The 18,800-nt window shown below is 41.3% G+C and overlaps 1 protein-coding gene across 9 annotated transcripts in view; it reads right to left on the reverse strand.

Moving 5' to 3' along the window:
- Nucleotides 1-18,800, reverse strand: part of EPB41L4B (erythrocyte membrane protein band 4.1 like 4B) — a 169,372-nt gene that overhangs the window by 100,260 nt on the left and 50,312 nt on the right. For all 9 annotated transcript variants that reach the window (XR_014689205.1, XM_084508190.1, XM_084508187.1 and 6 more), the window contains exons 3-4: nucleotides 3,671-3,713; nucleotides 1,520-1,598 (exon numbers count right to left, since the gene is read on the reverse strand). Coding sequence is in view for 8 of the 9 variants with exons in the window: in XM_084508190.1 (XP_084364316.1) it covers nucleotides 1,520-1,598; nucleotides 3,671-3,713 (122 nt within the window). In the remaining variant the exon portion in view is untranslated. The remainder of the gene's footprint in view (nucleotides 1-1,519; nucleotides 1,599-3,670; nucleotides 3,714-18,800) is intronic.

Raw genomic sequence — 18,800 nt, forward strand, 5'->3', positions numbered from 1 at the left:
CTACTAAAAACATCTGTGCAGGGAACCCCTTAACAACTACCCCCAGTTTCATGGTTACTGTTGTTAATGATCATTTTTCTTCCTCCTCTTCCTCCCATTCCACTTCCACTTGGAAAAATTCTGACTATATAGTTGTTAATCTTTACTTTTTACTCAACATGATACGTGTGATACATGGAAAATATGACCCTGCCAGCATAAAGATTCTAAAAAAAAAAAAAGAAAAAGAAAAACAGCAGCATTCAAAATTACTTTCCCTCAATATAGAAGAAAAACTACAGCTATTTTTTCAGAGTAAAATCAATTTCCAACTCATTTTCATCTTTCATCCACAGTTTTGCAGTGGTATCTGTCAAACTTATAATTTAAAAATGTATATGTTCGTAGCACTGAAAATTTAGGTGATTAAAGTGCTTTTCCAATTAAAATAGTCTTCCAAAATGTTACCTTTCAGCAATAATTAGATCACAAAGAATCAGATGTTAATACTTTCAGAGGAAATGTCTTACTCGATCATACAGCTCAGAAATCCACCACTCACAGTAACTAGGACTGTAAGCTTCAGAGGATTATGCAAGAAATCTTGTGGTAGACAGTAATGGAATAATTTGACCACAGGGGAAATTTAATACTTGTCAGACATACCCCGATGTATGAAGACATATCAATTTTCAGAAAACACACATTATCCCTACTAATTTAACTGCATTTTCTCATTAGAGAAGCCCAAAAGTCATCTTGGGTTTTGAACTAAGATCTCAATCATGTAATTTGCAGGGAGTTCTGTAGGTTAATTATGTGTTGTATAGGAATATGCCCTTCCTTTGGATCACCACTGCTGCACTAAATTGATAATGGATACTAAGGCCTCCATAGCGGTCTCATAATAGGTGACAATTAGCTCTTTGATCTTCTTGTCTTAGGCAGTGACAAAAATAATTGGTCAACAGAGCAGATAGGACAAGAGACAATAAACATAGGCCAGCAGACCCAAGTTTCCTGTAAACATCACAGGGACATGAACTAGAACAATCAACAATCCTTGAACATCCTAAGTTTGACTGGGAGCACTGTGATTATTACCAAGCAAACGAGAAGATATAGAAAGTGCCCCACTGTGAGAAACAGATCCAAAAACGATACAGGAACATTAAGGTAGATGATTGCCACACCAAGATGACAGAAGGATGGCACCCCTCTCCTCCAGGTGCTCCTTTCCCAGTTTTCAGAATATCTTCCAGATCACACCTGGGTACTGTGAACCCAGCAAGGGGTAGTGCTCACAGCCCAGAAAACAGCCTACCAGATTTAAGCAAAAGATCCCTGGGTATTTTAAGATGTCTTTACGCAACGCAGCATTTATACCTTCTGCACCACGTGGGAATGTGAAAGAGATTCAATCAACCACCCAGGCAACTCAAGCAGTCTGTTCTTCCCATAATTCTGCTGCTTTTGCACCATTATTAAACCACCTCTGAGTCTCAGGGCAAGGCGTCATTGAACCATGCGTAGTTCCTACCTTGTAAACTCTTCATGAAGGTTGTTCGGTTCTGATGAATAGTACTTAATTCGAAAATGCAACGTGTACGGAGGTCCAACTGTATACGCAGAGATTTTAAATGGGAAAAAAAAAAAAGTTTAAACTAGTTGTGGTTCTGCTAAAGCACAGCAATAGTCACCACCCCACAACCAAAGAAACCCCAAATGAAGTACGCTTTCAAATTCTTCAAAGAAGCAAATATTTCATGTCATTAAATTTTAAGATGCATGCAAAAATACAATAGAGGACTACCATGCCTTATGATACTCTAATCGTTACATTATTCAAGCAACAGTACATTTGGGAAACCCATTTTTATTCAGAGACACGTGCCCTGTAACATGCTATGAATGACAGCAAGTTCCAGGTACACAGCCAGTTGCTGAGGGGTGGGCAGATGGGAGGGAATGAGAGGGGAAAGAGCGATGCTTCTTGCTACTGGGCACAAAGAACTAAAAAATAATCAAATACATCAGTTTTGTTACATTATCAACATACATCACTACTAACATGAGACTGACCAATGCATCCTTATCTGCCTCTGTCTCATCTTCTAGACTGACAGCCTGCAAGTATCTGAAGTGCTGGAAAAATGACTTTTTCACCTTTTTAATCTTTTCTGTAACACAACACCAACACAGTATGTATGTGCCTATTACCGACCTATGTTACTGAAAGACTTGCAGCCAAAACTCTAATTATTAGAGCTTTGACTTTGTCTCCACGGACAGCTCCAAGAAGACAGGTTACAGTACTCCAGGCTGACAACTGGGCGCCACTGGTAGGTTTGGATCAGCAAGGTAATGACTCTTATCTGCTCGCTGCCAGGGGGCAAACCAGAGCAGTGAGCAACATCCATCCTGAAAGGGGAACTCTTCTCGGAGCACCTGCTGAATTCACGGTAATGGAATGCATCCTGTTGTGAGGCAGAGCTTTACAACACTCATCACACTGCTTTACTCTTCAGGGCTCCTCACGTCAGGGCTCAGCCAATTTGTTTTCAGAGCAGGCACTTCACAAATTAAACTCAGACAAAATACTGCAACTAAGCTGGTCAAAGGTGTTACAGAACTGTAGATTCTCTACATTTTAAGACAGATCAAGAAGAAGACAAAGCTATTTAAGAAAGTGCACCTGCAAAACACTGAGCCACTTATGGAAAAACAATCTGTGATGCGGTTAGCGAAGGCCACCCAACACGAAATTACCCATAACAGGTATCTTTACTACTTATTCTAGCAGAATGACACCCACATGCTGTGGGGTGAAAACAAAACATCTTAAAGGCCTTTGAAGAAGAGCTTCACTATTCACAAATAAATAAATAACAAGATATATATATATGTGTTTGTGTGTGTATCTGTATCTATATAGGTATCCTGATGCTTATTAGAAAGAAAGGCAAAGCATCACTGAAGCAATCAAGACCCACCTTTGTGAGGTCCTGTAATCTGGTCAACAACTCCTTTGCAGAACACTGCATTTTAATCTTACAGAAACAATATTATCAATTGGCCTACAGCTGTTGCCAAGTGAAGCATATTAACCAAACAGGTTAGTGCTGATCCTGCTCTGCACCCAAGCCTGCAACTAGATTATTAGAGCTCCAGGAAAAACTTGTGCACCTTAGCAAATATCCACAGAAAACTCACTGGTGAAGCCAACCCCTCTGTTCAAAACTCCCTTTGATGAAAGAACAGATATTTCTGCTAGTTTTAACATAATGCACAAAAAAAGACGATCAGTGTTACAGAATAAAATATCTTCCATTTACTCGTTAAAAGAAAAAAAAATCACAAAGCCTGTTATGGATCAGAAACAGTGACAGAAACCAAGATCTGTGTCCAGGCAACCTGATTTCAAAGATCAGACTAAAATTACCTGGCAACCTACTCTATCTCAAACAAACAGGACATGTTTAATGAGGGTGCAGAAGACTGGTCTATTACTTGTAAGTGCTCTTGCATTTTGACATACAGACACAGCCAGCCAATTAGCCATTAAATTAAATCTATTTTCTAAGAAATATTCAGTCTGTTAAAGGCCATATTTACACAATCACATTGAAATACTCCGAGTTCAAACTCTTAAGGAAGTAACAAAATAAACAGACATAGACATGGCACTTACTTTTTATTTGCTTCTTAATGAATTTAGAATGGTCCAACCAATGCTGAAAAAAGAAAGAAAAAAGAAAAATCAGTGTTTAAAAGCAGTTCTATTCCAGGATTTTGCCATCACAAGAAACTAATTACAGTAAAATTCAACAGTAATATTGCCATGTCTATTTGCTAAACTTCTGTGCATTTGCAGAAGTGTTTATTTGCACATTTACCAGCTGACAGGCATCTTTTTTTTCAAGATGGAAAGCCTGAATTTTATATACATCTGTACTGCCTGGGAAGTTTCACTCCTTTTGAGAGGAGAAAGCTCAACGTCCAAAACCTTAAAACAGCGGCATGTAAGGAAAATACACTTTTGTGCCCAGGTTCATCAACTGCCCTGAGAATAACAGGCCCAATCCTTGGATTTCATTCTCCTTTCAGCTCCTTTATTTCATAGAAACACTCTAGATCCTGTATTGTCCTGCCTTCTATTGCTCAATAGCCATGGTTTTCAAGATAAGGATGAACCCCCACTAATAGCATTTAGGGAAAATTGGGTTATATTTGCCCCCGAAGCTGTTAAATAGGCACACCTATGATGACAAAAAAGTATGTCTCCCACCAAAATTCATACACTCTCTCATCAGTGTAAGTTGTACCTACAGAAGAATAGCCATAAATGCTCTCTAGTGTAAATGTAGTTTAAATCTTTGACTGTGCACCATCTCCTACTGTGAGGCTTGATTTGAAGAAACCCCATATAAATACTGCTACCACACAAGGTAATAAAACACCATCTGGACTTCCATGAAATAAACATTCTTCTTTTTATATATGCATATATTAATTTTAAAATAATAAAGTAGGTACCATTGAACAAAATCTTGGCAGAGAAAAACCTTCCTTTTTCCCTGTAAGAGCATTTGCATTTTCAGAAAAAAAGAGAAATAACTCCTAATTACTTCATTAACACAGACTTATTATGGCTAAATATCTGTGAAAAAAAAATGTTAGATAGAAATGCAGGAATTGATTATGTCCTAAACAAAGACAAAAATTATTTAACAGGATAAATGGGTATAGCTTGAAAGTTTGCTAGCTTGAGATCCCTAAGGTAAATAAATCTCCAAAAAAAAAAAAAAAAAAAAAGAGGGAGAGAAACCATAAATATTCTGAAAGTGCTTTTATTTACACTAGACTTGCTAGACCTCCTTAGGTGAGGCTGCCAATTAATTGATCCTTACAATCTGAGAAATCACTACCAGAGTGGAAATAAACATTACAGCAGCTCATAAAAGTATATTCCTTAGAGTTGCAAGCAATTTATTTTGTTACTACTTTGCTCTCTTATTAAGAATTATACAAGGAACTACATCAGTTTACAGAAGCTTTACTAAATGGCAAATTTCTGATAAGGAAAAATAATCAAAAAAGAAAAAAAAAAAAAAATCAGCAGAAATGATACAAGTCTGTTACTTTCACACCTCCAGGGCAAATTAGTTTTGTATACTTCAAATACCTAACTGCAAAATTGCCTCTCTTCACTCCTCATTTTGGCTGAAGATAAACAAGTCACAAAGCCAATGTATACTGGTTCAATTAAAAGAAAAGTTTAGCTTCATGTTAATAAAAACCACGAAAAACATCTGTGCTACAGGAGAAAATCTCCCATACCTTTTCATCTATGGCTCGTTAGTACTGTGTTCAGAAATCAGCACCACCCAGTCCAACTACAATAATTTCTAATGAAGCAGTAGCTAATAAAACCATCCTAATCTGCGAATGTGGTGCTCTAGGTATACCAGAACTCACGTAGCAGCAAGTTTCCAATGATTAATCATAAATGTAAATACTGTAAAGGAGGCTTATAAATAGTTAACAAGACTCTAGGAACTACTCACTCAGACCATGAAATTAGACCACAGCCTAGGCAGGACACCATCTGCAGTGGGCCACTCATTCTCTGTACCCCAGCAGTCAAAGAGCCAGACTGCTCCAGGAGATGAAACACAGCAAGCATTAACACCATCTTTCTTCAGAAGTGAAACCATTTTACCCATGCCACATTATGGTGGTGACAGGGCCACCACACAGGTCACAAAGTAAAAACACAGAGGTAGGCCATCGACTGGCAGTATGCTTGGCCTAGTGTCCCCAGGCCTGGCAGTTTATGAAGATTTGTGAACTAATGCTGAGTAAAGTCAGATATTTTGTGCAACTTCTGTGAGAAATCGGGCTGAATTTCAACATTCCTTTGTCTCAGATACTGGAGAATCATGTCAGCTTTCCAAATGTCCCCCTGAGTTCTAGTAATTTTGCCATCCTATTCTTCCTTTTCACCTCAATTGCCTAGACGGTTGTTGTAAGCAGAAACCCAGTATGCATGTCAAGAAAAGCTAATGCACTGATCTGTGAGGCAATGAAGGCTACAAGTGAGAGGTCTGAAGGCTTGAATACTTTGAGGGAGTAGCAAGTGATCTCAAAAACACTTCTTAATGAAGCAGAAGAAAACCTCCAAACACTGAGTTGAAGATTTCATGGCATTCTAACTAAAGCCAAAAGGGTTCGTGCTGGCCTATATACTATACCAGTTACTGACTTCAGAACAGGAAAATAAAGTGGATTCAGAAGTCTCACCAGGAACTGAATAGAAACAGAGGGAGCTTTTGTTCTCTCATCAACTGTATCCGTACCTTTGCCTACCTTGTGCTCTGGCTAAACAACTGCATGGTATTGCAGGGTACAAACTCAAGGAGACACAACTTTGGATCTCACAGTGTAGGATCGAGGCTGATGATATACAATACATTCACCAAATCCAGACTGGACTCAAAATCTCGCGTGCAGAACAAAGAGAAGGAAATGGATTAATTGATTTAAGACTACGTTACAACATGAAGATCGCACCTAAGCTCCTTTACCCATGGTAAGGGAAAAAAAAAACAAACAAAACAACAAAATCAAAACATGGTCAAACTGCAGGTATTCAAGTTTCATGATTATTCTGATTCTGTCAGGTACACTAAAACTTCAGTTGCTGGATTAGCCCCCTTACATTCTGTTTAATCCCAATACATTTTCTTTCTTTAGTCAAATGAATAATGTTTTATATTAGTTAGTACCATAGGAAACAGTAGTCACTGGTTGAGATTCAAGTGCTGAATTTTTAAAGAAAGGATTAGCAATTTCTACCAGGCAGCCATACAAATGGAAAATACATACCATTCAGTTCCACATTATTATTTTTTTAAAGATTTATTAAAATACTGGTAGCACAGACTTATCTCAGCACATTCCCCAATTGATCATTCACTTCATCTAACTGAAGATGAAAAAATAAATATTTCAACACTTCTTAAGTGATAGCAACCAATTTTTTCTCAAAACCTAATAGTCATACAGGAAGGTAAAGATGTATTTGTGTCAATATATAGCAGATAATCTGTAGTTACTGGAGCAGTCTGCATAAGGACCACAGTGACTGCTAAAAATTAACTGAAAGAGGGAGTATCAGTGGTTGACACAAACCCATCACACACCTGTGCTTTGCAAATTCCACTGGCTCCCCACTTGCTTCATAAAAGAATGAAAAGTCCTGGTCTTGATCTATAACAGAGGTGACCTGTAAAGGAAAAAAATTGGGTTTGACCCTTTCTGGTTGGCTTGCTTTGCTAGTTTAAAATGCACGAACACCTGGAATAGACTGTTTTCCCTTATGCTTATTTATATACTTAACTATCAAAACCAGAAAGCCCTTTCTTACTGGAAGTCTTATTTGCTGTCTGAAAAAAATATTGTTAAATGCTTTCTCAAGTCATTTCTGAAGGAACTGAAGGAAATTCAGAAAATAAATCTTTTCTGAAGGAAAAGAAGGAACCAAAACTGTTAAATGCTCGTGTTCAGAAGAGAAGGTGTTCTAAATAAAAGCTGGCAAGTTTAAACCAGAAATCAATTATCCCTTCTAACATCTTCTTACTGCCTGATTTCTTAGGCACCTGAAACCTACCAAGCTACCTGCTATTACCCATGTGGCTTTCTAAAGCAGAGAGGATAAATTTGTCATATATGGGAGAAGGGAATCACCCACACCTCACCCAACTCCCCCCCATCCAAAAAAAAAAGAGAAATAAAGTCCAATAAAAACCCTATCCAGTAAATCAGAGTTTGGGTCCACACATTAAGAACATAGGAACTAACAAAAGATAATTAACCCTTTCTCTTTCCTTCTGAAGGTCAACTTTGAAATATTATTCTCGTAGTAACAGAAATCTGAACCAGAATTAGGGTTGCACAGAAAATCAGGGACTAGACAAGCATGGAATTAGAAAGAGTGTAAGCTCCTGTGAGTTCAAAGCTGAGATGAGATAGCTCCTTACACCCCATATAAACTTTCCAGGATAGGTCAAAGAAGCTATGTTGCACTTGAAATTGCAGACAGAGCAAAATAACTTTCAGATAAATTGCTCAGGTACAACTTCAAGATTTAAGTTTTAATGAACACCCAGGCCAACAGTGGTTAATAGCTTTATTAGAAAACTTGGTGACGGGACAGAATGCCCCATACAGGGTTACTGATGGCTACAGAGAGCACTGCTACACAGGCACCTTGCCAACCAGGGGACCTCAACCAGCTAAAGAAATTATTTTAATGAGGATTTTGTGAGATCAAAGCAGACGATTACAGCACCCTGTGCCCACTGGGGAAGAAGGCTGGGGGTGCATGCAGTACTGTGACTGGCTGAGGGGCAGGTCTGTAGAAAAAAGCCCAGGGCGTCCACGGTGGTGCCTGAAGGAGGAAGCCCTGGAGACGCCCAGCCTGAGCTGTGCCAGCATACTGGGAGGGCAGGGCCAGCTGGTGAGCTCCCCAGTCTGTACCAGAAAGCATTTAGGTTATGGGGCAGCTGGAGCCCAGGCTACGCGAGGGGAGGTGGAAGGCAGGGCAGCCTGTCTGTGGCAAGTTAAATGGTGTGGGTGAACACCAGGAAAGGAGCCCTTGTTCCCCAGCCCTCCTTCTGCTTTCACAGCAGGGCATTTTCCAGGCTTCCAACTTTAGATGCTGTAAGAGCAGGCATGCTGCGAGGCCCCCGGCACTGAGCCTGCCTGGGGGGAGGGCAGAGGGCCCTGAGGCACGGGATGGGAGCGGCCATGTGCTGCGCGGCCATGTGCTGGGCAGCAGGGCTGGGGCTGCACACAGCCAAGGGGATGGCAGCTCTGAAGGCACCAGGCTGGCTGCGCCTCACCCCTTTGGGGATATGGTGGGGCACTGCTGTAGGCCTTGCTGAAGCCATGGGCTTCATGGAGTTCGCTGCTCTTCCCTCGTCCTGCTAGGCATTCATGCCTTCAGAGCATGGGCTTGGGCACCGGGGCAAAGAGCCCAAGCAATGTAGCACCTTCCATTTTGGGCTCTACGAGCCTCCCCTGTGGCTGGCTTACCATTCGCCAAGCCTCAGGGCTTTCTGGTGACAGCTAAGCTTGGCTGGAAGGAGGACCACCAGAAGTGGCTGCTCACCTTTTGTGTGGCACAGGAGAAAACAGATTGCTGTGGCAAAAAGGAGAAGCCATGCGCCATGAAGAGGATGTGGAGGAGAAATAGAGCCTGTGATAAAGGAGCAGTACCCTGCAATGTGACTGATGATATGGAGCCCATGGAGGTAGATCCACCTCAGGATGAAGAAGAACCGGTGAAGACCTGCACCACCACAGATAACATGGCACAACACCAATGTGCCAGAACTCCCTGCTGGGCGGCCACATCAATGGTACCGCAGGAACACCTGAACTACGCCATATCTGCAGCATGGCCTCCATGCCCAGAAGCAGCTGGCAGAGGACATCCGCAGATATCTTGCAGGTTTGTCTGCAAGTTCTCCTAGCAGTCAGTGATTCCTTTGTTGCTGGGAGAGCTTGCAGGCTTGCCTGCAGGATGTCCTTCCTTCCCACCGCTGCACTGGGGTTACAGGAGCTTCCCCCACCGTCCCCCCAAGAGGGCCACTGTGGGCCTTGGGTCCTGAAGTCGGGGGGGGTATCTCAGTCTGAGGACAAGAAGGCTACCCAACGGGTGCTGGAAGACAAAGACACACTGTCCATAGCAGTGCACAAAGAACAGGAGCAGATCAGTCAACACAGTTAGGGAGACAGCTGCTCCCCTGAACCAACAGAAGACTTCGGGTCTGCCTGGAAGAATTACTAGAATGCATTGAGGTCCATTGAAGACACTTCATTAGGAGTTCTTCCCAAGACTGGGCAATAAATAATAAAAATAATAATAAATAATAAATAATAATAATAATAATAAAACAGTAAAAAAAAAAAAAAAACTTTCTTACTTGTCATTTTGCAACTGCATCTGGACTCCTACATCCCCTTTTGCTCTCCCCAGTGCAGCAAAGATACCAATGTGTGCAGTGTGGGCCCAGCCCAGGGCACTGAAAATAGCGATGGCCTGGGACACACAGCAGGCAAGGGCAGGCTGAGGGAACTCTTTTGGTCAGCGTTAAGGAGAGAAGGCTCCTTAAGGAGAGAAGGCCCATTAAGGGGTGGACCTGATGGCTGACGATAGCTGCCTACTGGGAGGGTATAGAGAAGGTCTTAAGTCTTCTCAGAGGTGCAGAGTGTCAGAAAGATGAGTGGCACCAGGCCCACACTTGTAGGTAGAAACAGCTAGATGAAAGGAGAAGACTATCCCTACAGGGGCCTGCAGACAGAAGAGGTATAGAGAGAGGCTGTGGAGTCCTTGTCCTGCTGGGTATCTGACCTTGACCAAACAAGGCTGGACGTTCCCAGATGTCACCTTGTACTTCATGTGCTGCTCAGTGATCTGGCAGATGCAGCCCCTAGTCTTCCCAGATAACGAGGGGAGGGTGCTCAGTTGGTTAATTCTAAAAAAATTTGCCTGGACTGCAAATACCATGAATAGAGGCAATCTCCCTCCAAATTAAAAACCAAAAACTTTGCAACAGCTGTTGCTACTGATAATGATACAGAGGTAAGCTAAGAAAATATTTAAACACAAGCTACGTTCAGAGGAAAAAGATTTTCTATTCCTGCAATGAAAAGAAGGTGTTTGCAGCATGCCAGTAATTTTCAGTTTTCCTCTATGCCAGCTCCTAAAAATGTTCCAGTGGAGATGAAGATTCTCATACAGTTAATTCAAGCTGGCTGCCAATAGCCTTGCTTTCCTCTTAGTTCACTTCTGTGAAATCCTAAGAAACAGCCCATGGTACCTTGGGAGTCTGCAGCTCTGGGCTGAAAAAGTACTCTAATATCATCGTCAGAAAGGAACTCAAAAAATCTAATGATTACCTTTATCTCAAAGGCAATACAAATGCCCAAATTTCATGCTTGGGAAGAACACAGAAAGCTGAGGAAGAGATTAGTTCCTGTTCCAGCAGTCCTGTTTTCTGACCAGAGTGTGTTGAAGCCTATTTGATCTGTAGATCACTTTCTCAGGGCTTTTGTAGAGTCAGGAGAACTGTGCCTTTCCACAGAAAAAGCAGAGGATGACAGGAAGGCCAGCAAAAAAGCCATTTGAGGAAACCAGTAAAAGCATAAGTAAGTCACTTGTGCAATTACCATGATGTTGGAAACAATTTGAGAGGGAGAGAAAGTTTTGTAATGCCATCTCCTGCATGAACATTCATGAAAACTTATTTTACTTTTTACCATTTCCATTATGCAAAAAAGCTTCTGAATAAACTTATAAAAGGATGTGGATGGGGGTGCCGCTTTTTAACGTAAAATAGCACTTGAAAGCTTTGGCCCTGTCAAAGCACTGTTTTCTGTTTGTTTTAAGTATCTGACTCATTCAATCAAGAAGTCATTCAGATCAAGAAGTCAACATTCGGCATCCAGATTCCCCTATTCCACCCCCTAATGTAAGCAACCTTTTAATGTAGTTACTAGTTTCAACTGACTCTTCCAAAAAGCCCACTGCAGGCAATTCCATATGGCTGCAAAAGGAAGACAAGGAACCCTACAAATATTATTGTAAGGTAAAAAAAATGATGAGTGATGCAAACCTGCCAGTATGAACTAACAATGTGAGGCACTCAGGTGTCCTGTGCAATCCCTGCAGGTTTCCCTGTCTCCCTAGAGACACAGTGACCACTATTACCAGGAGACAGTAAGCTCTGTCTTTTCTTCACCTCCATGGTTGGACTCTCTCAGCTCCAGCTTGTACTCTAGTAAAAGGATCCCCTTTTTCGTGAAAAGATCCTCAGATGCTTCAGCTGTTCTCATCCCTTGCCCTTTTAGAGTTCTTGGTAAGAGCAGCAACTTGATGCACTTTAAACCAAGAAGTCCTTTTGTCCTAGCTTGCCTTCTGAAAGCATCAAACATCCCATCCATGACAAAGCTGGCAGTCCATTATTCTGTTGCAAGCACGGTCTGCTGTTCTTCTCAAGTATCCACTTGATCTTCACGGGACACACTCTGCTGACCCTTGAATGCTTTTGTGAATCCACTCAAGTGCATGTATCTTTTCCCAATGACCAAGCATAGAATCAGTCCATTTTTGCCATAGCATACGTAGGTTTATTCTTTTTTTTTTTTTTTTTTTGTGGACTCCAGTGTTATGGTCCTCCTGCCTTGATTAAAAAAAAAAAAAAAAATTGTTTTCTTTACTTTCACCCCTGTCCTTAAATACATGAAACAACACAAATGTTCTATGGCGTCCACTCTGTGAAAGAATTAAGCCTCAACCATAAAGCTTTTTTATTTTATTTATTTTGCCAATTGTAACTACTGTGCAGAACAGAGCAGGAATTAGTGTAATGCGTTTAAGTGAAATGTGCTCAAGACCAGCCACTTGGGTCTCCACAAGCACTGGAATTTTCTTGAGCACAAGCTATGTGGAGCTGCAAAGCATCCAGTCACACTTTACACCTCCAGGCTTTTGTAAGGCTCAGAGCAAAACATCCCTACGTACTTACTGACCTTCAGAGCAGGTTTGACGCCTACAACACCCTCAGCTGTGACCATGAATTAAAACACAGTGGTAAGGAAGTGTTAAGTAAAGCCTTATCTACAAAATACTTTCCTAAATTTTGTGAACACAAAAATTTGGAGGCCTTTTTTTTTTTTTTTTTTTTCCAGGGAAGACTCACTTAAGACTAGAGCACAAAGGTGTCAGTACCATCACTTAAGACTCCAGTTCATCACTAAAAAAAATTAATACCTGTGCTATCTTAAACTGAAATTGGTCATAAAGACACCTTTTACACTAGAATAGCGTACAGTGAACTCGAAAGCAAAAAGCTCGCAGTGACACCAAAGGCAACAGGATGACACACCCCTTGGTTCCTGCTAGGGTCACAGAACCACAATTATTTGCAACCAAACTAAGAAATTCTGTTAAATTCAAAATTATTTCTTTCAGATGCATCTGTAGCATAGAGTTTCACTTTGATTTAATACTACGCAAAGTCAGAAAAGATTTGTAAAACATCTGGTTTTAGCCTGAATAAAATAATACTTCCTACAGTTCAAAACACCACAAAAATTTCTTTGCGGAAACTCCTTCTCATCTGCCCTTTGATCTTGGTTTTGCAGAACATTTATCTTGTTTTCAGAGTATCTAGTAATTCTTAGTCCAAATGAATTGTAAAGCCAGATAGACTAACAGCTAGCTTATAATGAAAGAAAACTGTAATCCTCTAATGAGAAAAGGCTGCTACAGAGGCCTTGCACATGCCCATTTCGTACTCCTGAAAATGCATTTAGGGTCATGCTGTGTACGGATTACTTGAAGATTTTTTTTCATGGCTCTTTACTGAAATTCAACAAAATTGATCACACGTGTATTTCAAATCCTGTCGTGGCAATGTTTTAATTATCACCACGCACACTAAGACAAAGAACTGAAAAGTCCCAGGCACAGAATTATTTCTGGACACCAAGCAGCATATCGGAATTCAATATCACCAAGCAGCAGCATTCATGAAAGCCTTGCACATCCCAGCCCGAGTCTGCTCAGAGCCATCTCAGGAGCATCTTGATACGTGACTTGGTTTATCTGCAGCCCAGATAAACTACACATGAATAATGGAGAGCCACCTGAGCATCCTTCAAGACCATTATCCTATCCTAATTCATATAACATATGATAACCTGCTTCAGCCCAAGCAGGATTTTGCTTTGCAGAGCTGAGGTGACAGGAGCAGAACTTACAACTGAATGTCAACACAGATCCTCACTATCACACAAAACAGTTGTATATGCAAGATTATTCCCTCTTTTCTTGGCAGTGAAATGTCATATCCTATGCTTGTCTGGTATAGCATAGCTCTCATTAGATTTATTAGAGAAATGTTGAAAGCTGATGCTGCTCAATCCCAGCAACAAAAAGGAAGTCATCTTTAATTCTGAAGCCTGTGCCCAAGCACTTCTCACATCCTGAAAAAAATAAACTGAAACAGTTTGTAACAAACAGACAACAAATCTGACTAAATCTGTGAAACAGAACAAGGGAAACCACTTCAACTTCTGTTCCAACCATGCACAAAGGAAAAATAAAAGCAAAATCTGTTCACTGTCCTGGAAACACTGGGCACTTGACTTTTATACACGTAAAAAGAGGTGGAGAAGCATCACTAATAGACAGTGTGACAACCACCTGCCCTGCATGGCTGCTTCTCAAGCCTTTACCATGGATGTGGACTTCAGCCTTCCTGGAAAACCAAGAACTGGAGACGCTCCGGGAATTCTTCGTGTTTTGGAGCCTGTCAAAACGTTCACAGGCTGCCATACAGCCCTGGACAGCTGCAGCTGGAAGTAGTTACTCACTCATCAGATGTTCAGCATCTCTACGGAGACAGCCAGGCTGCGTTTGCACAGTTACTGAGTTGGCATTCATATCATTGCCACTATTAGCAGTTGATGCACTGAGTATTATGTGATATTGTTACCTGCACAGCTCCTGGGACCCTCCAGCTGCGACCTGCATTTGTTGCTCTGGGCTACCACCCCCACACACACACAGCCTGCAACCACCAGTCCCAAAGAGCTCCAATCCAGAGGAACAAGAGATTCAGGAAGAGGAAAAAGTCAGAGATTAATTTGATAGCTTATTTAAGGAGAAATGGGATGTTTATGACAGAAGCAGAGAAGGAAACCTTCTGCATTACTGAAGTATTTACCAGTCTCGCTTTCTCCCAATATTCAATGTATTGAACGCTGAGGCTTCTCCTATTTTTTTTTCCCCTGCTTAACACGGAGTCAGTTACACTGTTAAGCAGTACATAAGGAAAAGGCTCCCAGATAGCACGCTTGAGGTTAATTGAGTTTGAGTTGCTCTTTTCTCCTAATATCCCTCAGACACTTGAAAAAAAAATAATAGTGTTAATATCAAAAGCAAGCAATTGAAAAAAAAACCTCCTGATTTGAATGACAACAAACACTTTAATTAAAATTTATATACAGCAGAAGTAGCCACGATGCACCTAATATCTCCAGGGCTCTAAGCTGAAAGCTGCTGGAACATCCAGAAGCCTAGTTCACAGTGAAACACAGAAAACAAAGGCATTGAGATATTATTTGTTGTTGTCCAACTTGCTTTATTCTCACACTGCAGTGCTGAAAAACTGTATGGTGAAGCATACATGATCCTGACCCTCCCAGAAGAATCAGGACTCCAGAGCATCTATACAGATGAGGATCTCAGTGTCTGGATCAGTGGGTCCTAACACACTGTTGATGGTTAGGGCCAGTCTGGGCCATACAGTCCTTGCCCCTTCTTTTCCTTCCATTGTCTTACTTGGAATACCGCTTTCATCAGAGCCACTCTTCTCCATCTCCTCCCTCCGCTGCCTTCTCACCTCTCACTGTAAATGAATCGAAATCCTATTTAGGAACAAGTCAATATTCAGAAAACGGTGCAGCCTGCCAGGACAGCTCACTGCCATCCAGCCCTGGCTCTCACCTCTTCACGGAGCTCTGTCCTGCCTCGTAGCCACGAGCACCTGCAGGAGGCACAGGCTGTCCTTGCACAAAGTCTTGCTGCACACATTGTAAATCCAGCACTGCCCAGTGTGCCAGATACACTGTGTGTGTGCGAGCATGTCCTCACCATGGAGTGCCCACAGACCGTGATACATCTACACCCACAGCTGGGAAAGGCTGTCCCGTACCACCCTTCCTTAAGCCAAGGACAAGGGGTCTTTGTGATGTTAGAGACTGGACATAAAGGAGTTAAATGTTCACTTAGAGATACTTTAGGAAAAGGTGTTTTAATGCTTTTGCTTCCGTTCACTCCCAACTCAAGTTTCACACCTCAAGGATTATAGCAGCCCACTTGGAAATAATGAACAGCGTTTAAAGCTGTATCATTTTTTCTTCCTCCTCGATTACTCTACAGATGTTCTTGTCATCAGAAACAGGAGCAGGAGGGAAACAGAAGGAAATTCCAGGCTAATCAACAATAGCCATCCTTCTGTTGGATTTCCTGTAACACATGGGGAGGGCATCCATGTTTTGCCATCACGGGACAGACAACAAGGACTAAGAATACAACTGTAGGAGCGGAGAGATCTGTATCCTGAGAGAACCTTACAATATGGTGCAGCTCACATGGAGTGGTAAACCACCCAGAAGCTCTTTTTCTTATGATAATTTGGAGTAAGAGACAAAGGAAGAACAAGCCTGAACATGAAATTAATAAACATTAGCTAGCAGCAGTCTAAAATAAATGTCAGGAACCCAAAACAACCACGGAATGTGTTTCACATGACCAGTTTCTGGAAAAAAAATAAATCAATAAACCACTTCCTCATGGCAACTCTGCTTCTGCAGTGAGATCTCACGAGATTTTGCTATTGCTATTTCCAGCCTTGAATCAAGCTTTCAAGCCTTCCTGCTTTGTTTGAACCCTCCCCACTAAAAGTGATTGAAAACCCAATAAACTTTTCCACTAAACCATTGCAGAGACCTTCTACATTTGAGTGACACCCTTCAACTACCCCAACTACATATGGACTGAGCGAGCGTGCCACTGTCAAGATGCATATGAGATGTTAATAAAGTTTAATTTCTTTAAGAAATATAAATAGCAGTTCCAATATTTTCTTTCCACCCCCCAATGTGTCATCTCCTGAGCATCCCACTTTGGAGATGGCCTAGAAGACCTGGACACAGCGAGTTATCTCCCATCTGACCACTAGAAGGGCTGCAGAGCACTATGTCTCGGGAGTTATGTTACTGAATTTGGTAGGAAAGAGTTGGTTTAAAGCCATTGTAATGCAACTACAGTAAGGTGCAGTTTAGTTCTTCATTACAACTTATAAATTGTAATTAGTCAAGGTAGTGGGCAACAGCAGGCAACGCACCCGTGTCATGTTTTAAAATTTCTCACTTTTTAATAAAGACTTTCTGCTACATGAAGTTTTCCCACACACCAACAGAACTTAACAACCCCTCTCCTCCCCGAGTATTTCTGCTTCTGGAGTTAACACCAGGTAACTTTAATTCAGCAGTACACAAAGATTTGCTTTAGAATAAAATCTTTCACAGCTCTTTAGATTGGATGATTCTCTCCATCCTATTATCCATGGATATCTTCAAACAGCACAAGATGCAAACTGATGCAGAAGTCACTGAATATATTAAGAATAAGCTGTTCAAACATAAGAGTTTCCCCCCACTTTTTTTTTTTTTTAAGCAGACAAGCTCTCATAATGATTTTCTTTTCCAAATCAGTTATCAACACTGCTTGGTCTGACTTGTTGGCAAAGTTACTACGAAACACACGGCACTGAAAAGCTGTTGGCCTTGGAGCACAGAAGCGATCTCCACCATTCAAAGGCCATTCTGTGTTCTCTTACTTACAATGGTGGCTTAAAGATGTTTAGCACTCAACAATACATAATAAAGACAAAGCCTTAGAGCCTCCAGGAGTTTACACAACTTTAATCTCCCAGTCTTGCAATTGCCACTGTGTGGCTTGGCTGGCACTAAGCAGAGGCACACGAAGGCTATGCATTAATTGCTATGCAAATGAAATGAGCAGGTCACAAGTTCAAAACAGACCATGAAAGGCTTTTAAAAGCATGGAACCTCTTTGTACAGAGTGCTGGGGACGATAGAAGCTTGTGCCTTGAATCCCTCTAAGCTCTCCACTCTGCTCAGCTTCAGCCAGGCAAAACCCCAAAAGCAAATGAGAGCTTCTAGCCTTGCAGTTGTGGAGGTGACGACCTTATCACCCATCCGGATCCAGGAAAACATAACCCAAAGCCCTGCAAACACTGTTGGCTTTTTCATGTCCCCAAAAGCTGGTCGTAGCTCTTATCCTTCTGTAACAGTAGATGTCATGATTTACTTTTACATCCCCACCCCAACCTGATGACTGAAAGAAACAGCACGCAGACAAAGCTAAGTTCTAAAACACTTGCACGTACAGGCACACTTTGCACTGAACACCAGGGATAGAGCTATCTATGGAAGAGAATACTTGTTCACATTTCTGCTTCATCCTTCTTACCATTCAAAAGAGCCTCCAGTTTTGCGAATATTCAAGAAAAAGCATTTTTCACTTCTTCAGCCAGGTCTTCTGGCTCTAGTCTGCTCTCTTTCTTTCTAGGAAAAGATGTTTAGCTCTCCCTTTCACCTTTATTTCTTCCCAAACATTACTGAACTCCTTATAGGTAACTACTCTTAACAATCAAGTTCCCAATTAGGTGATTTGACAGTCAGCTACAGTGTAACCCTTTTCTCTTCTAATGAGCAGGCACTGCTCTGTTAGCTGTGTCCTAATGATCAGCTCCATCACAAAAGGCTATACATTTCATGTAATACACATTTTTTGAGGAACACAGGTGCACAAACTTACTAAGAACCTCCATCCCATTATGGACATACTTCATTCAGAAATCATTTTCCAGTGAAAAATACATACACCCTTAAATTAACTGGGATATTAGGTTATTTTTTATACAGTTAATCTACTAACTTCTTCCCCAAAAGCACGGATTCCCTTTCTCAGTATCAATTCATTACTGTATCCAGACAAATTTGCTATTTGTTGCTCAAAGCTGTTGGTTCACACCCAGACCATGACAGTGCAGTTGGTAAAACACTGATCTAATTGAATCACATTGACCCATGCTTGTTAGAGAATAAAGCCAAGAATTCTGAGACAATAATAGTTAAAACCTGCTTTTAACAAG

This window comes from Aythya ferina (genome assembly GCF_964211825.1).
Source record: "Aythya ferina genome assembly, chromosome: 2".
Lineage (NCBI taxonomy): Eukaryota > Metazoa > Chordata > Aves > Anseriformes > Anatidae > Aythya > Aythya ferina.